The following is a 27,123-nucleotide window of genomic DNA, read 5'->3' as shown; positions in this document are numbered from 1 at the left end:
AAAAATATCGCACAGATCATGTAGACAGCGTAAGTTGTCAACTTGGCATTGCCAAGGCAATGACCTAAACATAAGGTAAGCCTGACGGGTGCGTTCCTTTTGAGGATCGAACAAATTCATATATAACAATCCTTGAGCGTCACAAAAGCTTATATTGTTGGAAAGATCCTATTGCGTAAAGGTCCTAAAAGGCAAACGATGTGGGAGAAGAGAATTGATTGCAAAATACGATAAAGCTGTTAGGGAAAATTAAATTGTTTGGTAAAATCAAATGTTTAGCAAGCATCATAGTAACGAAATTTATTACATGATAGAAATCACAGTTTTCCAAAACCATATAATACTAATCTAAAAAAATCACAAATCTCCTGACCTGAGTTGGGCTTCGGGATGTGAGCACGTCTTCGGTTGAGGTTCATGCGACGGGTAAATCATATACGACATGTACATGTAGTCGAAATATAGAAACCACCTTTTAGCCCCATATGATTAGTTTACATTGATTAAGATAGGTTTGACTGATTTTAATAGCCGTACCAATATTGCTTAATAGTATATTGCTTACAAATGTGTGTAACCCTCGCTAAATGTCAATCTGACTTTTTTTTGTCCGCTAGAAGTAGGTAAACTAAAAGCGTCAATGGGATCAGTGTGAACATAGATATTGTCTCCTTGTCGCAGAATAAAATGATGGCCTCCTTGCTGGTCCGAGATACCAAGCCTTTATTATGTTAGTGCCTTCTTACAACGAAGACTTTGAGCTGCTGCATGTAGTAAAAAAACAAAAAAAAAGTCCATGCTGTAGTAACAATTATCCTCAGTTGCATCAAACTGGCAGAAATATACATGTATATAAATTTAAAGCGAGACGTTATGCTTTTCCTTTTGTATTCTTATCCAAGAAACGGGATCAACTTCGAAATTCAAAATAAATAGGCGCATTCATACGTGGGTACACTTGGCTTATCGTTTTCGACTCTTTTCAAGTAGATTTTGAGATCTCTAGCGTGCCGACCTACGGTTTTAATAGACCACTAACAAACGTTTGCTGAAAATTGCTTAAAGCCAACTTCTCTCTAAGTCGTTTACTGGGTTTGTTTTTTCGTCTTACTTCGTTTCGTTTAACGTCATTTGTTATGTTCTGTTACTATTATTATTAGAATAACAGAGATGAACGGCTCATTTCCTTGAAGCTCTATAATTATTACTTTCCTCCATTGACAATCACAACAAAACACAGTAATAATTGTTAAAGATTTTATTGGTAAATTTAAAATTTTGATTAATTTCTTTTGCAAATTGAGATCATGTCTCGTACACTTTCGTTTATTTCTCATGAGTTTCTTAACAATGTTCTTTCTTTTACAACAAACCATAGTCTCAATTGACCCTTTCGATTGTGATCATCCAATCGGCGGGCGAGTCTGTTCCAATAGCCCTATTTAGTCTTCTGTTTAATGTCATCTGCATTTACTTAGACTACCATTTTGGCTGTTTGTTATTTTTTTTTTTAGATAAAAATGATATTACTTCTCTTCGTTTGTTATACTTTGTCCTTGTCTCTGGTGTCACACTCAGTATCTTCTAATGCCTGTCACATTTTTCGCACTGCAGAGATTTTCGTTCGTAAGTTAGTATGTTTCATCGGAACATCGATAGTTCTGGTAGTGGAGCTCAGCTAATTGATGTATAAAAAATAGTAACAAAATGATAGCGATATGACCCAATTACATATAGTAAGGCACACTGTCGGGTTCCATCAACCATTACATGAAGATGTACAGGTACCGCCGTATGTTTTCCATCGCTGCTAAGGCTTGCAGTTACGTTTCGTATGTGAAATAAACAACGATAGCTATAGAAACTAACCACTATTACTATAATTGCAAAATACGAAACGATCTTCATCATCGACAAGACTAGTTGCGGTATGGCTTGATGAGAAGCTTGATAGGGCCCTGATAATCATCTGGCATACCATAATATAATCAGAATATCGCTACATGAAACACTAAGTTCATGCGTATAACTACTTCTATGTCGAGCACAGTCCTATACTTCTACTATTTCCTGTATCATTTTAAATGATCGACCAAAGCTGCATCTACAACTCATCTATATATGATACCACATATACTCCGGTTGTCTAACAATATCATAGAAATGATCATTCCAATAACGTAATAGCAAGAGTAACAAATACGTTGTGCCGTTGCAGAATGCACAAAGTTTTGTTTTTATCCGACCCACCACCATCATCGATAAAGCTAAACAAGTCCAATCATTGTGTCGAAATAATCAAAGGTTCGTCCTTCTGGCGAGCGAAACGCAGCTTTCGGCTAGAATCAGCTCACGCAACAAGGCTGATTTAAAACGGTAAACTGGTACTGTCCCAAGGAACATTTGCCTGAGATTTGGACGGAGGGCAACCATTTCGCCGGTACGTAAGCGCTAACGTTCTTGCTCTCCCACTTCATGCAGATATGGGCTTCTATGGCCTATACTGTTTGAACCGAAAGCTCTATGTTGTTCACATTAGCTGAAGCCCTCTTGAGACGATTATGCTATATCACTACTTTTGAATGGACGCCTGCCGGCCCCAACTGCTAAATTCGCGATGTTTTTCCTCCATTCGTTGCCGTCGCTATCCTCGTTATTTACGCTCAGCTCGTTAAATTTGGAAACAAGTTGTTCATGCGGCTGAAAAGGCCCGAAAAGTTCGCGATTACAAACATCCTGCGTAGAATTATCAGACGTGGCCGTCGCCCGCTATAACAGGATAATCAGGTGCACAAACGAAGATACGTTAGAAGAATGAAATATAGGCAGACTGATGGAATAGGTCCGTGACGAACTAATCTTTGGTAATATGAAACAGACGAATCTCGTTTTGTCTAGGATAATCGTAACTATTGACAAGTCTGCGTACAGAGCATACACCTTCAACGAAAAATCAAAATTACCAAAAAAAATAAGCGCCCTTACACTTACGATAACCGATAACCGATAGGAACCAAGTTAAATAACTGTACCAAGTTAGCTGTTAAGTTAGGGAGAACAAATTAAGAAGGAAGTTGGCCTGTGACCACACCAGTTTCATGTGCACGCAATCTGTCTTACTTCTTGTGAACCACGGCACGCCTAGATCTGTCATATTTGCAGGCTCGCTCCGAGGTTCAACTGGGCTTTCAGTTGAGTCTGAACTCTACCTAGTATTATGCCTTCCTGATCTTCTGTGGCTTAGATGTCGTGTGTGGGACATGTTGTTTGGTAAACCTGTCTTGTGTGTGCTACCTAATATCATTTTTTGACGATCGCAAAACTGCATATTCTGAAACACGAGGAGGAACCATTAGACATGGCCGTGCTATTGGACTTACGCTAGATGGTTCAAATTTGTGGCGTTTATTTGTACTTCATCAACGACAACAGTAAGATCAGCGTAATAACCTGAATATACGTTTAATCCAACCACATGTCCCTGAAGTATATTATTGTACTATTGAATCAGGTAAAGCGAGCAGTACGTAACAACTTCACGTCAACTTCACAGCAATCACGTTGCCAGTAGCAAAACTCGTAACTTACCGGAACGCATCGGCCATGAGGTATGCCATCGAAGGGCAACGTACAGGTCATCGGCTTTGGTTGAGGGGACATCTGTATGACAATCAGTTTACTTAATTCTTAATTATAACTTCTGAATCTAAAGATAAATCAGTCACTGCCAGCCAGACAGACTGTTTTGTTTAGATATGGATTTGGCTTCTGTTCGTGGGTAAAAACATCTTTACTGCTTGCTATATGCTTTTCTAATCTTTAAGATGTACAATTAATTGTATTCGTACGAAAATTTTCTTTACGCCAAAAATTCATGCAGCAACAATATGTTTATATAATATTAAATATTACCAATGTGCAACTGAGATAATAATAAAAGAACATGTATGCGCCTATGTCTGCAACTCATATAGAGAATAAAGTGAAGCATTGATTAAATCTAATAAATATATTTCGGTGTCTAACGCGAAAAGTTGAAAAATGAAGTTCATTGTATCATATGCTATAGGTATACCTGGTCACTGATAGGCGAACAACAGTCACTTAAGCATGCTTCCCAACTATCAATTGAGTCCGAGCACCGATTTGATGACATTTGAACGGATGGTAACGGCGAGCTCGTCCATGTCCTTTGAGGTTTGGGAATCAGGGAGGCAGCAGCGGATGAACCGATTAAGGAGCTGTCATCTATAACACTGTTATTTTCAGTATGGTCACGATAGGCAAGACTTGCGCAGCTCCTAAGAGACTCGAGTTTCACCTGGCAGGACACCAAAGTAATAAAAAATACGAACTGTCATTATGTGTATATGTTATTACTACTCCTAAAAAGAAAAACTCGTACCTCAGTGCCCATACGGACCGAAACTGTAGAAAATATTTGAGACAAAAACGAGCCGGATGAGAGTAAAGCTTTCGAATTTCACATTCTTTCAGACGATAGGTTTTTGGCTCAGTCATTTGCTAATAAAAAGCTTAACTCTAGGACGGTGTTAGGTCAACTAGTTCCCCTAGAGTGCCATTGGCTTGTGCCAACTTGATTCAAATTCTCTTGCTGAGTATCAGTTCAGCCACAGCTGAAAATTGTCGATTAATAAATGTATCGACAAGATCGGCTAGTTTTTGGCCTGTGATTGACGTCACCGTTCCTATTAACTCTTCGGGCTCTCCGATCTTTTAAAACTACCTAAATAATTTAACTGCTGATCAGTGTTATATGTCGTCTGCTGAACTAGCTGAACGAAAGAGCATCCGCTAAAACAACGCCAATATGACGCTCCTGGTAAAAAGGGACAATAAAACGGTATACATACAAGTATAGATGACTATGCGATTTCATTTATTATGATGCAATATTTCATATCTAGAACGAGCCTAGAAAAGCCTCGTTGATAAACCTATTACACAACAGATGTCTATGCAGCCGACCGCTACATCCGACAGTAGGCGAGCGTCACCTGGAACGACCTTTTATCTGTATCCACACATCCAAACATATCCATTGCATAAGCGATTCGATCCAAAGGGTCATGAAGCGGCTACGGATGGGCGCTAAAAATAATGACCGACGATAAAGTCAGCAAAAACCAGGTCCAATTTATGCGATCGTAACTTACAGGTGCAACGGGCGCTACTGTTCGGGTACGGCAGGTTCCTTCAGAAAGCTCGTAACCCCCGAAGGAGGTGGCGCACTCGCTGTTCGCAATCAAGTCCGAATTCTGATTGAAGCTCGAATCATGTTTTCGGATGCGCTGATTGGTACGTTCTAGAGAGAAACGAAAATCAAATGACAACGGATGAACCTCATCGCAAACTCTGATAATTGCGTGCAAGTCTATATCTGTAACTAGCGCTTATTTGATAAAGTGATTCCTAAGATGTTGCATTTAACGTCAAGTTATTATTAGAATTATTCAACAACAGGCTGATGTTTTAGTCGAAAGACTAGATTTACATTCGCAAGTCAATTTCTGAAGATTCTGTGAAGCAGATTCTTTACGATTTAGCAAATTATAATTACGACGTTTTAAGAGGGACATTTTAAATTTACTAGTAAGCAGTAAAAATGAATCGAAACGGATTAGTCGATAATTTTTACCTAGATTTGATCCAATTTCATCATAGAGTGTACGCTGCAAAACTGAGGTTTGCTGCTTCTGATGCATAAGAACTTTCGAGCGCACGATGCCGGAAGAGTCTGCAGAGCCTTCGTCAACTATCGCGGCAAACTGGTCCAGTACCATTTTGTCCATCGGCTCACTTAAAGAGTGTGTAGGACAATTTGAAGCCTCCGACTTTATCAGATCCGCATACCTTTATTCAAGCAGAATCAGAGTGACCCGATTACTTAGAACTAGAATCATCAGAAAGTTCAGAGCTGTATATAGTTAGCTGATGATCATATATACAAGAAACACCCACAGCGCACCACTAGCGAGGCTTCTACTACGATATTCAGCCTTGAAGGGCCATATCGGACGTGAGTGGGGGTCGCTTCGATGGAGGATCAATGTATCACCTATCGCAATTTTCTTTTTTAGGAGATTTACTTGTCGATCCCGTTTTCCACAAGGTACCTCTAAGTATTTGCCACCGCAAATCCCTAGGGGTAGAACAAAAAAATATGGCCTCCGTTTGGGAAAGTTGTTGAACTTTTTTATCCAGCTTCATATTTTAAGCTAAACCGGCATGTTTACGAGCAACAATAAAGATCGACATACCGTATAGGTGATTTCGCGGTGCTTGCTGCCGCTTTTACAAAGGCCAGAGGATTTACGTTCGGCAGCGTAAGTGCACGGTAGACATCCATTAGCAAATTTACAAATCCTTCAGGACCTCTGGCTACAATTTTCCACTGACGCGAATCTCGGTTAAGTCTCAAAAGTAACGAGATATCATAATCATACAGCATGTCATTGATCTTGCATATGAGTTTCACCGTTGTTCGCATGGCTGATTAACAAACACATTATCATAAAAAAAACGTTGGTTTGTGTATTGTGACGACGAAAAAATTAAAACAAGTAGAAATTGCTCAGCTAGTACATGCAATATTTCAACAAATAATTTATCCGTCAAGGGCATACGTTCTGTGTCCGCAATGGAACGGCATCTTCATCGTCCTATCAGACCAATATATATATATATATATATATGTGTTTTGTGTCATTCAAGCTTCAATAAAGCACTAGCAATATACAAACGTTGATAAACAAATGTACGGCTCAATCAAACAGTATTGATAAGAATACCTGTTTCAGCTGTCGGTCAACCCACCTGCAACGGTAGCATCATATCTGTCGTGTTTTCTCGCTGCAATAAGCGCACTTGCCAGCGCTTCCAAAGGAACAACTTTCAATTCGCCGAGCTCCTTGAGAATGTCGGAGGGCAAGCAGGCCAAGTAGGGATGCTCCAACAGCTGGGAATTTTCGCTACCGCAGACAGCGATGCCCGTGTCATTCGACCAGTTCCTACGCTCCTCTTCATTAATTGCGTCATGCCAAGATTGGGGCACTTCTGACACGTCGATTAGCAAGGTTGCTGGCAACAGATCCATGACGCCAGTCCACGCTTCGAAGACATTGTCAATTTGGCCGAAAATCCTAATTGTTGGTATGTGATACGCACGCTCATTTCGAGTAGCTATAACCTGAAATTTCGAATTGGTTCGCTCTTGGAGATAACGAATCTTGATGTCGTTTGGGCCCAGTACGTAGCTCAAATAATGGGGCGACACTTCAAGACCCAGATAGACAACGGGACGCTTCTTGTTTGGCTGTAACAGGTCCATAAGCCGGAGTAGGCCTTCGCGAATGCGGTGAAAGTTGCTGCGCCGTCCGCGAACAGTAACCATTGCGCATCTACCCCAAACCGGCAGCCAATTGATCGTCATGCTATATTCGTTTTGAAGGGGCTGTAATTATAAAAGGGGAAAGCAGAAAACAATGGCCGACTAGAATAAGATAACTAGATACGAAAGTATGAATCAAGTTAGTTTCCATGTGGTTAAAAAAAACACCTAAATATTTGACGTTAAATTCACAGTAACTCTTCAGTTAATAGAATGCATTATATTTTAGAGAGTACACAATTATATCCCAATGTAAATATAACAATTGGCGCAATATCGTCGGTTTTCTACCTAATGCAGATGAATTTGCTCGTTGCCAATTGAAACTTTTTCTTTATTTTTTTTTCCTTATTTCGTCATTTCTTTCCTTAATTCAGACTTTAGTTAACGTACATCGACCATCACCATATGATGAACGAAAACAATGAACAATAATAAGTGCTATTTTTTAATAATTAAAGATAAACGTGTGCGATGACTGATTCAGTAGTCTATATATACATATATATACATGTATATATATATATATATATATATATACATGTATATATATATATATATATATATATATATATATGTTTTTTTATTGCTATTCCATGACGTGCACTAAATGGCTCTACAGCTAGTTCAACTCAAAGACCCGTAAACATAAGCTGTTCAATAGAACAAACATTGTTTCAAACCTATCGACCAATTTAGCAAAACCTTTTCTTAAGAATATTCAGCACGCTTCAGATCGAGCGTCACCTACCTCAAACTCCCTCTTAAGTTTCTCCAGTATCTTCCCTTCGTTGCCATCATACTGACACGCGACCTTAACGTAATCTGCCTTGTCTACGACGAACACAAATGATACTGGAAGCATATCGCGGATCCTTTTACGCGCCTTAAGCACCGAATCTGGTTCTCCAGCCACCGATACCTGGAAGCGTGTTGTTATGAACTACTTTTTTGTGTATGTATGCCTTTTACTTGGATTTAATATTTGAACTATCCAATGCAATAGAAAATGCACAGAAGAAGTACTGGCTTTCCCACTGGAATAAGGTTTGAAAAAGATGACCCTATAGTATGCTAGCTGAGAACAGTTAAGATCGCTGTGAAATATTTCCAAAAGTAGAGGCACTGCTGGCAGATTTGCATGTCAGCTTTGTTCGGAGTATTTGTATCGTGTGTGGTTTTTTATCGTATCAAAATGCATCAAAAAGTAACAGAAGGCAGCCTATTGTGGGGGCGTCTATTAGGCTGTCGATTAATCTGGAATACAAACAGGCGGATAGAGTGTAAACGGTGGAGATTTGAGCAGGCCAATGATAAATCAAGTGAGCCTGAAAAATAAAAGGCTTGTGTTAGGCTAATAATACTAAAAGAGACCAATCTTTATCTTTGATATTTTTTAGGTATACAAGTAAATCGGTAGCTTAACTGACGCTTCACCTCGTCTCTCCTTTATAAATAAGAATGGAGCGAACGAGATCGAAGTCCTTTTTTTCTACACATTGTAGATTCTATGAAAATAATGTAGTTTCAAAATGCCTCGCTCTTATCTTAAGTGAACGAGTCCTTGAAGTCACCTTTTTTTAGGTATAGCGTCAAAGATTTCGCTCATTGAGACTCTGACCGGGGTAGACATTGCTACACTTATCTAGATTTTCCCCAATAAGCCTATGAGGCAGCTTAACAATTACGCAACCGGCTCTCAGCTTTAATAATTGTAAAAGCTCATTTTTCCTTGATCCCTACTTTATTCTGAAAGTACTCATAAATTTATAATGACATTTTTTGCCAACCCTGAAGGTCAAGTCATCGTGGCTGCCTGCCTGCTCGTTAGTTAATAGCCATTATGGCAGTGAACCCAAAGTGATACGCAAACTATGCCGCTCCTTTATCGTGGTTACTCATAATACAAGAAAGGATCTAAGTCCAACGTAAACAATCAGAGACCTGTTGCGAATTTTCTTTTTATTTATTTATATTACAATACATAGTATTGTATCAGCAAGGCTAATCATGGGAACTGTTAGCAACTGAGAACAATACACAGATAGACATATATTTTCAGTTATACCTAGATCATCATTTAAAGTATCAATATACCATTAGGCACATGTAAGTTACTTGCCCAACGCTAAAACATTTCTGGGTGTTCCTTAGACTAGCATGTGATAAACAAATTAAAATGCGCAATTTACTGAAACTTTTGGCCAGTATTACAAAAATAAACAAAAAAACACGACGCATTAAATTGCTGGCTTTACCAATTACGTGGCCGTATACCTGATTACTCTTTTCCACTTGATTGTTTCGGTTCGAGTCAGGAAAATGAATGTGGGTATCGGTGCTACGCATCACCATCTGAATGTTTTTGCCCAGCCGCCCAATGATGAATGAGTGGTCCGCAAAGGACACGTCCATTTTAAGAGTAATATGGTTGTCCTTTATTTCCTGCAATTGGAAAAAACTGTCCTTAATATTTTACACGACTCGCACTCTTACTGGATAAACTGTAAGCTGTGCAAAGAAAATATTTAATAAAGCTTCAAAAAACGGGACCAAGCACACGTACCATTTATTTACAGAAGCAAAAATAAACGCTCTCAGCTTATCGAAACACCTTTCCCTAAAAGGTAGATTATTACTTCGTTCGTAATACAATACAACACGAAGATCCTTTATTCAGACGACCACGTTATACAATCAAAGCTAGCGAGAAATATGCCAAGAGAATGAGATGATATTTCTACGTTTCGTACTTAAATGCACAAATACAGACACACGACTTTGCCATACATACTGTAACGGTTTATTTCGATATCACAAGGCCTCTAATAGCCGCGGAAAATTAGCATTAAGGCAACGAATGGTTGCGTTTGGCAAAAAGTATATAATAACAATCTACCTTTAGGCTCGCGATCTCTGCGATGATTTCGCGAGCAACAGCGACCTGCTCCCTCGTTCCAGTCAGACGAAAAAAATATTCGCGTCGGCCTTTACTTTGTCTCGGAATGATCATATCTTGAGCGCGACCAAACTGACTCTCTACGGTGAAACTGCGATGTCGTTGGGTCACATGGTACACTGGGTCGACGAAAACCCCAGAATGAGCGCAGAGGTTTAGGGTGAAAGCGGAGCCTACAACGGCGATAGACATCAGTAAAGTAGCGAGCGATGATTAGCTAGTGCGTTAAGTATATTTAACGATGTAGTTTTGATGCTGTGTGGTTCAATACGAAAATTCTAAACGTATAAGAATATCCTTAGGATCAACGGGTGATATTTTCATTTGTTTTTACGTATTCCATGCATAGATTAATAAACGCCAATCTTATGCAGGAAATCGATAAGATGAATCTATGTTTGCCTTTTACTCACAACATGAAACATAGACGTAGAGAATCAAACTGCTCCTGACCTACTAATCAAAGAAGTAGGGTTCTATTTGTGATAGGGAAGATCGCTTCGGTTATTGCCCGCTCTATCGATCTGTATTTCAGTGCTCGTTTGTTACATAGCTTTAATGAACAGCCGCCAGTAGAACGGAAAATTAATTAGGCGTTGGTGGTAAAGATAATTTATAGAAAAAATAACAAGGCAAAAAGCATAGGACGTCGCTAAGATCTAACGGTGCCTTGCAGTGTTGCGCAGCTTTTCTATAGTACAAACTGGCTTATCGAGCCGTGAATGCTACCGTAATCTTCAAACAGAAATTAAATATTATCAGGTATCCAGAACCTACCTTTTACCATCGTTCGTGACATTGTTTTGGTAAAGGGCCACAATGATACTGTATAGCTTAACTATACGTTTGAACGGGTTATGCGAGCCTGAAGCCCGGGATGGAACGACCGTTTTGTATAGACGGGAGTAGATGCTCCCGCAGTCTAAACAATCATTGAAACTATTCGAAACGGCATTCGATATCGAGAGAACTAAATACGATGCTGAGCTCTGGTCTAGTTACGACAGCACATGACTCGGATCCACCCAAATTGCAGCTTTCGGATATATAACGACCTACCGAAGTTCAGTTAACAGCACCTTGTCCACAACAGATAGCAGCCTACAGACTACAACGTTACGAAGGGTAACTTACATTCATAGAGCCTCCGCGATATTGGAACTAATTTCGTAACTATTTGATCCATAGCAGGCGAAGGCATGAAGTTTGGCATCACAGCGGTGCCGGCCATACTCCTTCTAGCTAAGGAGTCCTGCGTAGTTTTCACTAAACTCTTCGGAAAAATGTAACCGACTTTAAACAGCAGTAATTCGCACAGTCGGGTGATTCGTAGTGTGAGACTCCCCGTGAGAGCCGGCAATGACCTGTCATGCTTACAAAGCTGCCATGTGCGTGCACTGCAGGTGGGCAAGATTTGTCAAACACTGTATCTGTGGCACATCGAACGAAACTGTGAATAGCACAATACGGTCCTACGTTCACGAGATAGAAACCAACCAATCATCTGTTTTTGACGAGCAGAGCAAAGCGTACAATTACTAGAGTGACTAATACGATAGTAACATTGATGCAGTTTTCCGTGCAAGAGTTAGCTGCTACCGAAGACAGCTTCTGATACGCCATGGACCACTTTAGCAGTAATTGAATATTTTACACTTGGCTGAGTTCATTGATACAGGAACTCATTGACTATACATTATACGGCTGAAGAATATGCGTGCCGCTATTAACGGCTCCTCGTATTGCTCTATATTCGGTTCTTACGCCAAACTGAGTTATATACAATAGGTTCACCCGTCCGTTTTTAGAGTTCAGCGGCATTTCGTTAAGTTTTTTTTGACGTCGAATGGCAAATCTAAATGAAATCTCCCACTGACTCGTATGTCGCTTCCACATTTTTGACTTTCAGGGTCATGAGCGATACTCGGTTCTCAGAAATGTACTTTATTTAGTATTTACATTACTTTATTCAGGAACTTCACAAAATTTCTAGCTGCTATTATAGAATGAAACTAAGAGTTTTTTTGTCAAGTACAAGGTTCGCGTCGTGAGTATTGTGAAATTGTGCGAAAATACTTCGCACGAATTTGAAGCAATGAATATCATAATACCTCATAGGTTTCCATCACTTTTCCCCATAATAACGTAATAGTGGGTGCTAATCTTGAAGAAACGTTGTGCTTTGGGTTCGAACCTGGGCAAAAACAGTCTTGGTTTCATGCTGGGAGTCAGCCGTCTGATGGCGATGCCGAACGTAAAAGTCAAAACATAGAGGCTTCGATCAGTTGGCTAGTATCATCATTAAAAAAAAATTACGTTGATATTCCTAATGATAGTTCTTGCATATTAGCCATTAGGTGATGCTTTTTCCTGCAGATTTTTTGAGCAAATTATTTGAGGAGCTTAATCCGGGTTAAGTGAATCGCCCCGCTTGATGAATGCAGCGAGTGGGTAGCAAACACAGACCTCATGAAGATGACCATAACCAAATGGGGTCACCAAACGAAGAAAATGTTAACTCGTCTTGAAGAACTACGGTTTTTTGCGTAGAATCATTTTGAACTAAATAAAGCAAAAACCTATTTTTATATTAACCTATAAAATGAATCGAGGAGCATAAGGAAACGAAATTGGTTCAGAATCCGGAGAAGTTCAATGGCTGGCTGGCGACTATCTTGTGAATGTGCGGAAGTTAATTGATCGTTGACAAGTTTTTTAGAATTATACATGTCAATGCTTAATTACCAGTTCTCGATTTCTAACCAGCCGAGGAAACATAATAATTTTACGCTTGTATTATGTAAATTGAATCAGTAACAAGTGACACTATTTACACTTCGACTAAATACAGTGTTATAAAAAAATAAGGTCATCATTGTTGCTTGCAACCGAACTCGGTGTCGGGAATTAGCCGCTATCGATGATTTGATTGCATCTAAAGCAGAAATTGTTTGTTATGGGCACGTGTGCTCTTACGTTGAATTTTAGAATCTGTAGGTGATAGATTACCTTGTAGGACCTAATCTTAGTGCACCTAAAATAGTAAAAAATGATATCAGCGGATCTGCTGTTGTGTACCCTTCTCGTGCATTATTTCTTAACTAAAAAGTGAGAAGGTGATTGGAAGTATCCAAACCTTATCTACCGCGTGCATGTACGATACAACGCTATTTGGAACGTATCTATGTACATATATTTCCGTTACCTGGTTAGTAAGGAAATCACGCTTTAAACAGTATCATTAATTGAGCGCACATCGTGAATATGGCAAACCGTGGCATGTGACGACAATTACTTAAGAAACTAATGAAGCGAAATGATTATGGTCATAGAATCCTGCATCTATACAAGCGTATTTTTGTTTGGCGATATACGGAGAAAAAAATATGAATGAACTCTGCTTTATTCCTATTGCAACTCTTAATGCAGAGATATTTTCAATTACTCGTATAAATCATATGTGTTTACCTTATACTATAATTAGGACGGACGTCAATTACATATGCTGCCCATTTGACATACAAATAATCAATCTTGAAATAACTTTTATTTTATCGGTCTACTACAGCCTAGCAGATATCAATGACTAACGGCAGATCTGTCTTTTGATCCCAACGGCAATTGCAGTGTATTATAAGACTAAATGTGGTTGCTGAGTTTTAAGTAAACCCATTCTATGCCATCCTGTTAAGTTTTCAGGTAGACGAATGGGTCGAACACCTTCGGGATTCAACCTTAACCAAAGCTTGATGATGCACCTGAGGCTATGCATATTGTTTTGCATGCTGTCGAATCGTCCACTAATAAATTAAGCTGAACTTTTACTTGCCTAGCAGCTTCATTTGGTTTTCTCCTTTCTGGTTGCCTCTTTTCCTAAAAATGTACTTTTGTATGGTTGTAAATTACAATTTTCGCTTAACCTGTTTCTTTCTGTCTGGATGAACCTTAATTGTACCTAAGTTATCGTTTAAGGACCTGGCACACGTAATTAGTTCTGCCTGCGGATAATCCCCTACTTTAAGGCGAAATATTACTGCAGTTTTTAGGTCCGCAGCACGCTTCTTTGAGGTCGCTTGAATTTATTTTAATTGCCAAGAATTTGACCATGTCTAGAAAATCAGGCGCGTGTGTCTACTAGAATAAATTCATGCGGAACGCCTAACGTTGTTTAGCAAAAAATGCATACTTCGTTGTCGATTCTGATCTTTTTTTCTGTAGTATCATTTATAAAATGTCGTAAACCTTTGGGACACCCAGATAAGCCACAGAGAACACTTTTTCCTCAATTTTTATATACGTCAATATGTTGACAGATTTTTTGTGAGGTTTACGTTATACGACTGGAATTTAGCTTATTTTACTATAAATTAATTTGCACATATACGCTATGAGAAGGTTCGCCTCCTATTGTGCTACGTAATGAATTTAATATTATCATGTTATATTATTATAATGGTAATATCGCTCTTTAGATATAATACTCAACCGTCTAGGTCTGTTCATAATGACTAAAGTATCTAATTCAAATTAAATTTCACATGTATACATCTTCCTCTGTTCATGTAACCCTTATTCCTTTATCAGTGGAAAATACATCGTAAAAACTGATAATACTTAAATTATTTTTCTCAAGCGGAACACTATCTTCTAAATATCTGAAATGATTGCTTTTGAACAACTGCAGTATACAACTAGACTTAACATCAGTGATAAATCGGCTCCTTTTTTTCATAATTTTTGTGATCGCTTTTTCTAATGTAACACTATCTCTGAAAAATATCTCTAATGAAACAATATCTCTATAATGAAAACCAGCAAGCCTTGTTCCATTAACACAAAAACACGTCTCTTTTCGGCGAAAGACATCACATCAGCCCAGAGCCGTCTGTCTCCACAATTATCATTAAGAAAAATCCCGCCAAAAAATTCGAACAAATGCCGGAACCGCGCGTTCCACCAGATGGCGTGGTTACGATTCAAATGGGCTTTGTGTACGTGAGTGATCGGCTACAGTCGAGCAACCTGCGAGCGCTACCTTACACTGCTTAATTTGCTGGGTGCGCTTTGGTGAAGTTGTGTTTTCATAATAATTGCCCTCGTCCTTTGATGCTTTTAAAATTGCGATATTTTCAAAAAGGACCCCGAAGCCGAATACCCAACGATGGCCTCTTCCACAGCGCACCACTCGAAAAAAAGCAAAAAGACTCTTCAAAAGGGTAAATAGTATTCTGGAAGCTACTTCAGCACATAAATACCGAGTTACAGTAGAATTGGTTGTATTTGATGTTTAGCGATGTCAGCTGTTGCATTATAATGTATTACTCAGTGGTTGCATGCATATAATTGTGAATAATAAAATAATTTGGACACGTATAGCTATTGCTAATAATCGAAGTTTTTAAAAGAGCGTTAACTTGAAATTGTTTTAAAAAAATTGCTTTTCTGCTAACAACAAAAAAGTTAATCGTTTAATTTGACACTTTTTACGATCATCTTAACTTCATATTTAGTTTAAACAGAAAGTTTCGTTTATTCAGATAAATGGGGGCCTTATTTCTTATTGAAAGATATGACTGTACAATTGTCTGAACTAATTTTTTGAGTTAGCCAATCGGCAACTAATGTTAAGAAAACTGAAAACTTTTTGGACTGAAGCGACTCCAACAAAAAGTTTTCGCCGACCGATTTTTCATTAGAAAAAAGCGTTTTTTGACCTCATTAACAAATTCCCATATCATCTTGAAACGCTCCCTCAGTTTGAGGCGACGCATGCATCGACATACTCTGAACTATATTATTGAGTTAAATACGCTTAGTTTTCATAAGTACATGTTTTTTATGTTTCAGTCAAAAAATTGCCTTCTAAAAATTATTTAAACTTATTTAATTCCTTTGTTCTGTACTTAAGTATAATTCAACATTTGAAGTTGGCCGATACATGACAGTTACTATGCAATTTGCGTAAAACGAAAAAGGGAAGGAACAATCACACATGCAAATTGACATATCGATATTCCTAATGAAAAAAACTAGATCATCGCTTTTCGTCATCTTCTTCTTGTAAGGCCGAACCACGTCTCTTTAAATAAGACACCGCAACCGGAGGCTGCGTGCACCCGAAGGTTCTGCTTGAGCTTGAGTGAAAAAAATGCAAAACAATTTCACCGTTTATAATTTTAAATGATGTGATTTTAATGCATTCGTGTGAAATATTATTATCAATGTGACCAGAACAACAATCCATCTTCTGCCATTTCTTTGTCAGTTATAATGAGGTAACCTTTCCGGGTTAACTAATCGTTTTTGCCAAAATGCCAATTTAAACTTTTTTAAGTGATATATCATACCTACGAAGGAGCTGCTGACGCTTCCGCGAGAACAGCGGCGAATGGGGAAACGAGTGCTATATATTGCCTTATACCTGCCAATGCTGTATAATCAATACATTCTTTGATTACTGGTCAATTAAAAATTAATCATCGCCATCATGATGATTAAACGTTATTATTTGTGTATACAATTGCTAAGTATTAATAGTTGCTTTGTTAACATTTAATAGCAACTAGCGATACGGGCAGAGCAAATGACTGAAATAACTCACTTGTTTTGACCTTTAATTGCAGGTTCGAACGGAAGTTGTGTTTTTTGTAAGCGTGCTATTAATGACGACGACGATTTGAAATTTGGCCAGCGTGAATTCAGCGGAAAATTTACCGTGCACTATTTTTGCATGGTAAGTCATTCTTCAGTAATATTTGAATGTTACTGAAAAATAAGTGTTTTGTAAATGGAAGTGACTGATATATATATTTTATAGCGCACTTTGGATTAATTTTCTCGGTTGTTGCAGCTGGCGGATAAGAAAACCGTTCTTATAAGAGCATATTCGTAGCATAGGTATATAAAAAGCATGTAGGGTAGTAATTCAACGGCGATGATCCATTGATGGCTTTAAGTGTTACACGGCAGCGATTTTATAAATCTTACATTTAAATGTGCAAAATTATTATAGTACTTTTAGAATTACGGGTTCCTAATAAAATCGGTAGTGTTGGAATGAGTGCTTTAACGCTTATGTATCTATTTTCTACTAACGTACCTAGATTCCTGACGCCTATAAACAAACGCTTAGAGACAGGTCTAACACAGAACGCATTAACTTGCGTACAGTTTCTCGGCCATCTATGTGTCGCTTACAGATAATAACATCAATAACAACAGCATAAGTTCTCGTCTGTTTTAGCTCTTGTCGACTCAGTTGCTTCAGCAAGGCGAAGACGATGAAGGAATTAAAGGTTTCCTTGACGTCGACATTTATAAAGAATTGCGCCGTGCGCGCAAAGACAGATGCTGCTACTGCTCCGAAAAGGGCGCCACGGTAAAATGTGCCAGGTCATCTTGTCGGCGCATTTTCCATTTTCCCTGCGGCTTTGAGGTCGGTGCGGTTCCCGATTTTAACTCGGAGTCATTTAATGTTTTCTGCGCCGAGCACGCTCGGAGACGTCAGACTATTTCACCACTGCTGAAAGAAGACGGAACAGCCGAATGTCTCGTGTGCTTGGAGTCCCTTAAGATAGACTTAACCCGGCCCTTGCCAAGGGACCTACTCGTGAGCCCATGTTGTCGCCAACTGTATGAAAAAGGTTGCTTGCGTGGTTACGCTAGAGTAGCTGGCTTGCATCATTTTAAATGCAGCCAGTGCCGCAATGAGGAAGACTTTTTGTACTCCTGTCGGGAGAACGGCATCTTTGTGCCTGATCAGGACGCCGAGTGGGAACGTAACGACGAATTTGCCGATCATTACATACCTCATAGCACTTGTGATGTGCCTGTTTGTCTTTGCCCGGAGGGTCGCAGCAACATCGAGGACCATGACGACTGGGAAGTTGTTAGGTGAGATAAATACGAGTATTATACTCGCTTGATCATATATGAATAATTATGTGTCTTTATTGAATAGCTATTGCTGTAGGAGTAGTTGACAATCTCAGTTTTTATTCACCACTTCTATTTACTACGGTTTCAACTCGTAATAAAAAAAAATATTATAAATAACACACAAAACGTTGTTGCAATTATTTCGCGCATAATTATGCCTTTCTCAACATTTACGTTATCTGTCCGTTTTTGTTGCTTTGTCTAGGTGCGATGACTGCGGAAAGAGCGGTACGCATATTAAATGTAGTAATCTTACGCAGGGAGCAATGTCTCCGTATAAGTGCAACGACTGCGAATCAATAGGACCTCATTGTACACCAGCCAACCCTATTTCTGCCACGCAATATTCTGGTCAAGAAGGTAAATCAATAGATCATAGGCTCGAAAAAACTTTTTTTAAAGTGCTAATACATACCATTTGCAGCAGTTTTTTTTAACTCAATTGATTTGCACATATTCATCCAGTACGGCTTTGCTTCAAAAAGCCACTATACCTTCTAAAAATATTATACTGAACAGATGCCGTCCTCAGTCAATTTTGTGGAATAACAATATTGAGATATTTGTCTAAGGTACAAAATCCAACTGCGTATTCTTCCCTGCTAGAGAATTAATCACAAGCAAATTGTCCAACTTCCATATGATGTTTGGCATTTCAGGAAGTAACGACGTTGTACCTCACTCCTCTAGCCATTGTATGACTAGTAACAGCTCGAATGTCAGATGGTATCAGGAGTCGAAACTTCATAAGGCATCCACGGGTGAGGCCATTATAGTGCTAAAGAAAGAGTCCATTGAAGATGCCGGTAAAGTTATTGACGTGGACGATTCGTGTACGGCTATAGCTCACGATAACAAAGAAAATCAGCAGACTGATAAGGGAAGCTCAGCCATCTGCACTCCCGAAAGTCCTGACACCCGACAGCCTAATAAGAACGATAGGGATCTGCTGTACTTAGATGTTTGTACCAGCTCCGTCGAAACGCCGCCGTTGCTATGCAGGTTTGACAAGAATTCTAGAACTGATAATCGAGTCAAAACTATGAAGGCTGGCTAGGAATGTGTGATATAGCGCTAAGCAGCTCGAAGTCGTGCGGAAGTTATTAATTTTCGTTCTTATCCTTTTATATTTAAGCATTCATTTGTTAATTACACAACTGATGTCCCTAACGATAACACTGAAACGTATGTTTGATAGACTATGCGAAATTCGTGTTGGTTTGTAAGTAAATTGGTGAACTTAATTTTTCCAATCATATCGTGTATTCTACGTTTTTGGTGATGTAAAATATTCTGAATGACTAGTTTTAAAAAATAAGGATAACTAACAAAAACTATGCCGTGAAGCCTCAGGGCTTGAAAAAGGCTTTAGTATAGTTCACGGCTATGACTGGCTGGGATTGTCGTACGCGATGCCACACTACGCGAGCAACCTTTAAGTCTACGTTTGTTTTCGCTAGTTCTAATAAACGCTAGCCTAATCACTGTAACTTTTCTTGTTTTCTTTAATGTATTTTGTTTCATTTTTTATTCTGTCTATCCTTGTCTTTTGTGTCACCTGTTTGCAACATATTGCAGTGATTCAGAATCGAGCACGCCGTCGAGAAGCCCTTCGAGTGCTTTTCGTCAGCTCACTCTTGGAATACACGCGAGTCCCACGAAGCTTTCACCCTCCTTAGACGCCGTTAGAGATAAAAGACATCTTACCACCGACGCCGCTGGCAATTTCTCAACGCCCTCGACAAGTCGGAGTCCATGTAAGTCTACTGGTCGGCTTTTGGCTCCTGCATACCCTCGTAACGAAGCGTCGCCGCCCAAAAAAAGACCTCGTCGATGCAAGCTTCAAAAAGGACAAACAACACTGGACAACTTTTTTAAGTCGCCAGGAAAGAAATCCGATTTACCAGTCAAATCCGAACCTTGCTCAAAAAGTGGAGAAAATAAAAAAAATGAAAAGTTATTACCCATCTTAGGCTGGCTTTGTCGCGGGCTTACCTTTGCTACTCCAAGCAACAGCATCGAACAGGATGGTCCCTGCATGTCTCGTAGGGAAATTGTCAGGATCGAGCCCGTTTACGGTGATAAGTAGTTCACATTCACAAATAAACAGAACTGCATATACGTCTATATGCCTACCATGTCAAGAAATAATTCCCTTAACAATGATGAAAGACAGCGACGTGTCACTGGGTTGCAGAGTGTACTACTGAAAAAAAGAAGATAGAACTCGAAAGCTATCGAAAGCAGATCGTACGACGACTAAAGGATATATGCCGTTAGAGAAATGTACAGTATACAAACCACTACTAAGGCAAAACAATTTTTATTGTGCAAACTCTTTTTTCTCAATTTTAAAATTGTGTTCCTTTATAAGCAAAATTAGCAACACTAATACGACGTTAACCTCTTTAGTCACACAAATTCCGTAGGGTTTGTTGGACGTTGACCTGTGTACAATATAGTCTTTAGTTGGAAATCCCACTTTTACGTCGGTAAGCGAGTTTACCGACACCCATTATCTTACGTAAAAAACACAATTTTTTTATTTGTAAGTCGCACATAGACAGTCATACACAGTTATGCACCGGTGAACATATGAAAAAGAAAACATCAAAGGATGTAAATAAAAAGAATAGCGTTAAGATGCTAAACACTTTTGTACCCCGTAATTATGATACAGTAATAATAGTAGACAATACGGTAGGGAAAAGCCAGAAAGTTCAATAAAGATATGAGCTTGTTTTCATCCATCGCTTTTGTTTTTATTATTTCTTTATCTAATAACACTTGTAGGATGATAAATGTCGTTGGCAGGGCTTGAACAAGCGACCCCTGGCTTCCTTCAACCGTTGCTTTTTGTTGCTTTAATTTTTCGTTATTCTTCTGTGTTTATTGAAAACAGATTCGCAGTTTTCGACTGTGTTAAAACTGCCTTCGACGATTTTGGTCATCGAGTCTTATCACTATTTCGGAATAATATTTCGGTAAAATTTTTGTGCGACAACTTTATCAGAAAAATAGATAAAAACGGGTTGCCTAGTCGGAGCTCTTTTTGTCCTTGCCATGTTCATTTTTGCTTTTTTCGTTTTTAGCAATAAACTTCCTAATTACCTGCATGACAATGACAAAGCCACAAAGAATCGGTAGGACATAAATGGCCCTCCAATAAGCAGGAGATGATTGCATAATGACATTACTGAATAGATTTGATGAAAGACCTGTGAGAAGGGCTCCCACAGCCGCGATGTAAATTATGACGCCAGCGATGACGTGGCCCTGCTTGACAATAACGGGCAAGTTCAGGTTCTTCCGGTAGAGCGTCAGAATTCCACCTAACGCTACGCAGATTATACCCAAATTGGCAATTAACCCGAATTTGGAGTGCAGCGAGGTAAAATGCGCTTTTCCAAGTGACTCCTTGTGCTCGTACACGATGAACATTCCTCCTGATATACAGGCTATCGTAATCGTCTGCAACCACCAAGATAAAATTCAATCGAAGTTTCATAAATATTATTAAATTCAACCGAGTTTGCCAAAATAATGTTTCTGGCAAACTCGGTTGAAAATTTGGGTTTGTCTCAAAAAATGATTTCGATCCAGCTGGTCACGCACGTATATAGCTTCGTATTTGGTATATGTGATAATTATTTTTCAGGTTCTTAAGAATATTAGATAGGAATTCGTTAGTTGATGGTGACGAACATTTTTTTTAAGGTCGATGCCACTAACGGCGTGACGATGGCTATTTTTACGCGATTATTTCTAGCTAGTTGACACAAATTTTTATAATAGTATATGTAATAATATATAATTTAGTAATAATTTGGTTCTTACCGCAAGCAACCAATGAAAAGTGACAGCTCTAATAGGAAGCCAATCTCGAAGGGGATTCGATTTGTTGAATATCTGTATTGCTTCAAACATTAACAGGCTGTACTGAAATCGTGAATGACGGGGCATATACATTAGCATATGTCTCGAATTATATGTATTTAAGGAAATAATGTTTAACACAGAAGAACACGTAGATATTGACAAAAATCGGACCATTTTTTGGGACGAACCATACATCGGGCGTACAGGTATACTGCAATATGATAAACATTGACGAGTCCTTATTTCTTTGATAACTGTAACCACTATAGAAAAAACTGCGCCAGTGCTTTCGTTAGAGAAAAATATTATAAATTAATACGACAATGAAGAGGTGAAAATTACACAAGAATAACGTTATATTGAAATCTCGTATAAGATCGATAATTTTTAAGCACCAGGGCATTTTGCAAATCTTGCTTTACTTGCTTTTTATGCAACAAGTTGCTTGGAGCTCAAGACTCTCTAAATAAGATCCAGGGGGATAAATGCTGAAAGCAAATGAGCCATGTAATCGTACTGTTCTTAAAATTTCTACACGTAGACTGAGCGATGATTTTTAACAGTTCGTCTGCTGATTAATTAGTTCGACAAAACTATTAGTCGACGATTCAAATTCATTCTTGCTAGGAAACAAGGAATTTTTTCTTAGATCTTAGCATACGACAACAAAGCTTGACAAAACCGAATTCATATTGATACGTTTGTTCCTATACTCTTAGACAGTCTCGATTCATTATCGGTGTGTACGTTTGTCTTAGAAGGAAATCTGCTCTCTGTACTTTTTTGAAGGCAGTTCAAATAAAAGTACGTTAACATTAGTAGCTCAAACACACATCGCAATTTTAACATTTCCACCTGCTGCTACAATTTGATGCCACGTAGTTAAGCTAGTCAGCGTCACCTAAGCCACTATTTGTGAACATTATAAGTGTCCACTCTTACTAACATAAATGCTAGAACTGTTGCTCAATGTTGTAACTTAGACAATGTACTCGAATGCGCTCTCATAAAAGATATGGAATTCATATATAAAATATAAGTGTTCATGCTCAATTGCCGTTGGATCTATCCACCCATTAAGTAGTTCTTGTTTTGACAGAAAAAGTCCAACGTTAGAGAATGTGCCATTTTTTTCGAGTAATTTCTGTTTTAAGTTATTCTTTATTGCTCACAGAAACTAATCGCAGATGATGAGATTATTCATAAACTATTAAAAATCATCTTTTAAAACTTCCGACGACTGTGGCTCATGGCTAGCCTATTCCGACTTTCGTGATAATTTATATTTGAACACATATGAAGTCAGCTATTATCGCAGTAGAATTATATTGTCACCTGCGTAATACTTACTGCGATCGTCATGAGCACGGGGTGAAAGGCAAAGAAAGCTGAAATTTTCACATAGAATACCTCTTTTTAGGTTCTATTCAATTTCTATGTACGGGCAAAAATATATACACAGCTACATATCTAAGCACGGTGCTTTAGAGTCCAGTAAAATAATTGAACGCATTCATATCGATCGCTATATAAACATCAGACTTACATGAACCGGGTTCGGCATTGTAGATTAGAAATCCCGTGAATCCAAAGGCTAGGGAAGAGGCCACAGACATCTTGGCTTTGTTTCGTGATCTGGAGATTTACGAGCACTACTTTTTTTTCAACAAAGTTCTGTAATAAGCCGACGACGATAACGAATCAAATAGTAATGTTAAATTCTGATATGAGGTGAAATATATGCCTCAGTATAGATAAATCCGGCAATTTTTCGGAACCAGGACTTGGTATTTTCAGTGTATTGCAGGAAACGTAAGCTAAAAGTTACCACAGCCAATAAAAACTGAAACGAAAGGAACTAGGAAAATCTCTTGTGCAGCTTGCTTACAGCTGCTAAACACAACGAGGCTCTTTTTCCGACTGTTTGCTCTAAGTACAAGTGTCTAGTTCACGTAAAAATTAACATACTCCTTTAGCGTTTCACGCACAACAAATGCAATGCAAGAGTATTATTACAAAATGTTTAAGCCCTTAGTTTTTACAGTCTTAAGTTTGAGTACCTTGCAGCAAGCATATTATCTATAATCATAATGCCCCATTGGGCTTCATTTAATTCATAATACGTTTTTACATATAAAAAATAAACTATTATACTATACGCATGAAACTTTTTCCACCAACTCCGAACCTACATCAGAACATTTTATTGAATGCATTCACCATGCAATATCAACAACACATGTATATATTACAAGACTTTCAAAAATGTCGTTCGGCCGTTGCAATAACGTGGTGTCCTCATGTAACCGTGCTCTTGTCATTTCTAAGCGAACGTGACCTCCCTCTCCCTCTCAGTAGATTCCTTAATAAGTTAGCTCGCCGGCAATATGCAAACGTACAAAGATGCACACAAGCGACCCAATAAACTCACCTAAGTCCCAGACTACAGCTGGACATTCCCACTACACTATAATCGACCAGCAACAAAATTTTTATTCCGAGTTCACTTTGTATGTGTACAAAATGCAAGTAATGCACTGTTATAATACGTCCAGTTCTGACGTGCGTTCGCAGACAGGGGGGGCAAAGCGAATCTTGGCAATCAGCAGTAAATGTTCGTAGAATTCGCGTCAAAAATTACTCTCTCAGTTCGAACTGTATGGAGGCGCCGCTATTAATAATCACAGTCACGACGAGGCGGCTATCAAATCTGGCGGCGATAACACTCTTGACTTGCTGGTATGTAGGATAGCGCAATGTAATGCGATAACAATAGGGACAATAACAACAGCAGCCGCAAACGACTCTACCAATGCACAGCAGACGGTGGAGAAGCAACGCGTCACGTAAGCGGCAAGAAAAATATTGAGCAAGACGTTGATACATACGCAGCCAACGGCGAAAGTTAAAGTTCGTTTGTGTTCGCGCGCACCATTCCAGTCCGCAACATTGCCCAGGTCGTTTAATGGTGCGCGGTTTGGCCTATAATTTACGTTTCGCGACATGCTTGATAAATCGATTAACGTTGACGGATCAACTCACCGTGCAAAATGCAGCCACAGATGTTGTTACTGACGAACCGCAGCAGACGCGATGTGTTGATTTTATTGGAAATCGCAATAGCTCAGAAGGACGATGGATAGTAGACTGCGTATGCTACTAGACAATTTCTTGGACGATGGGACGGCGTGAATCTTTCGTTAATCAGTTCTGTAATCCTCTGTTCTGTAACTTTCACATTCGGTACTGTCTTAATTGACCATTGCTTGTAAACAGGAACGCTTTCTTTTACTTCTAGCGTGGCTATGCCTGGTTTCCATGATCATTTCATTTATCCTCAAGTTTTATAGGCCATCACGAAGACTGCTCAGAGAACTATTTACACACAGAAAAACCATAATACGCACACAAATTTAGGACCGTGTTTTTTTTTTGCTCACTCGAACAACATCAGCCACCTCTGTAGCAAAGTCATACTTCATATTAAACAAGCGCCAACGTAGCTATTATTATGTGGCTTAGTGATACGCGCCGATCGCTATGAAGCCCTGTCCTTATTATTGTTATTATTCGACCCGAACCAACTCAGCTGGTTGTTGTTTGCTTTAGCCGTCAGCTGCTTACAGATAATCGCTCCAGCGAGGCGTCGCGACGCATCTGGCGCGCTTCCGCTAGCAGTTGTCACGGAACTTAAACTTCGAATTCTAGTCGGCTAGTAGACTCTAGGAGGAAGTTATAAGGAAAACGGCTAACAAAGAGAGATATCAAAAACAAGTGTTTAAACATGAAGTTTCCAAAACACACCGATTGTAAAAGGACCTATATGGAATAATGTAAGAAAAAGGATCACTGTTATTACTGCGTGACAAAACGCTGAATACTAACCTTTCTATGATAGTTTGATTCACACAAATTGTTTATGTTAGAAAATTACAAGATATATTGTAAGAAGGTGGGTAATAATTCCGTTGATGAGAGAAATCAAGTGATTTGGATGTAGAAATAATAAAAGTTGTATGTATTTAAAGATCATGTACTTTTATTCGATACGTGAAATTCTTTTGACAAACAAGATTTGAAATTTTGTCGATTATCAGTACATACTTTAATGATTGATGGTAACTCAACGGAGATAATGCCCACTGCAGCAGTTTTTGCTATGGAAATACGTGGTAAATGAACCAACCCACAGAGATTCAAATTTATTCGAGTATTGAGCGCATACTTCAAACCAGGCATATTAATAACCATAATCGTCTTTCTCATAAACTAACTTTAAAATAAGATATATAGATTACTTGACTCAGTAAATCTGTGGGCACATTTACGCACTTATATATAATTAATTGCTTAATTAATTATATAATCGAGCTTTATTATTCAGAAAAACTCTCTACCGCATTCTTATACCCAAAACCCCTCTGGTTTCCTGGCCATATAGTCGATACATTTTTTAAAATAAATACACGTATATTCAAGAAGATCCATCAGTTTGGTTGCGTAAAATAAAAGACACCATAATAAATAAATAAATAAAAATAAAAAACAGGAAAAACCAAGCAACCTTTCGTACTATTTAAGAAGATCCATACTGTTTAAGCGATTGCCATCATTTAACTTTATCATTAAAGTAAACTAATTCACGAAGGCGGTCATCGGTGAGTTTAATAGTTCAGTAAAAATACAGATTTTAAAAACTACAAAAAACCCTTAATGCTGAATTTAGCGGTTATCGAGCGAACACTGTTCGAAAAATATGAATACGACGTTTAATTATGTCGGTTATGCTCACAATAAAAGTACATTAGTCTCACATGCTTCCCATAATCTGAACGAACGTAAGTAAATTTAAATGAAGTTCTTCTAAGAATTAATGCTTTAGAATTGAGAAGGTAGCCCCGGTGTTTGAAAAAGCCCTGCGCGCCGCCAATAGAAA

General features: G+C 38.6%; 3 protein-coding genes and 2 long non-coding RNA genes across 10 annotated transcripts; 3 read left to right on the top strand and 2 right to left on the bottom strand.

The window, feature by feature from the left end:
• Window positions 1-1,243: 1,243 nt before the first annotated feature.
• Window positions 1,244-11,752, bottom strand: LOC111249808 (uncharacterized). Of its 2 annotated transcripts, none has more exons than XM_086986961.1 (11): window positions 11,505-11,752; window positions 10,311-10,543; window positions 9,689-9,856; window positions 8,163-8,333; window positions 6,838-7,474; window positions 6,282-6,513; window positions 5,660-5,874; window positions 5,178-5,326; window positions 4,076-4,321; window positions 3,589-3,660; window positions 1,244-2,700 (listed from the first exon to the last, which is right to left on the bottom strand). In XM_086986961.1, the coding sequence occupies exons 1-11, from the start codon at window positions 11,599-11,601 to the stop codon at window positions 2,560-2,562; spliced, it is 2,361 nt and encodes a 786-aa protein (XP_086843087.1). In that variant the 5' UTR covers window positions 11,602-11,752; the 3' UTR covers window positions 1,244-2,559. The 2 variants fall into 2 exon arrangements, with proteins under 2 accessions (XP_086843087.1, XP_022659892.1); XM_022804157.2 differs by having other exon boundaries at window positions 1,244-2,769; window positions 11,505-11,749.
• Window positions 11,753-11,880: 128 nt separating this feature from the next.
• LOC147756019 (uncharacterized) lies at window positions 11,881-14,205 on the top strand. Of its 2 annotated transcripts, none has more exons than XR_015325740.1 (2): window positions 11,881-12,007; window positions 14,070-14,205. It is a non-coding gene; the product is annotated as an uncharacterized LOC147756019 (long non-coding RNA). The 2 variants fall into 2 exon arrangements; XR_015325739.1 differs by having other exon boundaries at window positions 14,063-14,205.
• Window positions 14,206-15,352: 1,147 nt separating this feature from the next.
• LOC111249761 (uncharacterized) lies at window positions 15,353-21,058 on the top strand. The gene is made up of 6 exons (XM_022804049.2): window positions 15,353-15,586; window positions 16,994-17,103; window positions 17,614-18,263; window positions 18,514-18,668; window positions 18,968-19,310; window positions 19,887-21,058. The coding sequence occupies exons 1-6, from the start codon at window positions 15,532-15,534 to the stop codon at window positions 20,395-20,397; spliced, it is 1,824 nt and encodes a 607-aa protein (XP_022659784.1). The 5' UTR covers window positions 15,353-15,531; the 3' UTR covers window positions 20,398-21,058.
• Window positions 21,046-25,803, bottom strand: LOC111249762 (transmembrane reductase CYB561D2). 4 transcript variants are annotated; one of them, XM_022804051.2, is made up of 5 exons: window positions 25,230-25,803; window positions 23,734-23,861; window positions 23,538-23,575; window positions 22,146-22,247; window positions 21,046-21,779 (listed from the first exon to the last, which is right to left on the bottom strand). In XM_022804051.2, exons 2-5 carry the CDS (start codon window positions 23,801-23,803, stop codon window positions 21,345-21,347), a joined length of 645 nt encoding a protein of 214 aa, XP_022659786.1. In that variant the 5' UTR covers window positions 23,804-23,861; window positions 25,230-25,803; the 3' UTR covers window positions 21,046-21,344. The 4 variants fall into 4 exon arrangements, with proteins under 4 accessions (XP_022659786.1, XP_022659785.1, XP_022659787.1 ...); XM_022804050.2 differs by lacking the exon at window positions 25,230-25,803 and adding an exon at window positions 24,619-24,909; XM_022804052.2 differs by lacking the exon at window positions 25,230-25,803 and adding an exon at window positions 24,380-24,515.
• LOC147756018 (uncharacterized) lies at window positions 25,253-26,746 on the top strand. Its single transcript, XR_015326278.1, has 2 exons — window positions 25,253-25,394; window positions 25,797-26,746. It is a non-coding gene; the product is annotated as an uncharacterized LOC147756018 (long non-coding RNA).
• Window positions 26,747-27,123: the final 377 nt, after the last annotated feature.

Source organism: Varroa destructor, unplaced genomic scaffold (genome assembly GCF_002443255.2).
Source record: "Varroa destructor unplaced genomic scaffold, Vdes_3.0 BEIS01000004.1, whole genome shotgun sequence".
NCBI lineage: Eukaryota > Metazoa > Arthropoda > Arachnida > Mesostigmata > Varroidae > Varroa > Varroa destructor.
Note: the sequence above shows the minus strand (reverse complement) of the source record. Positions and strands in the feature narration are given on the sequence as shown.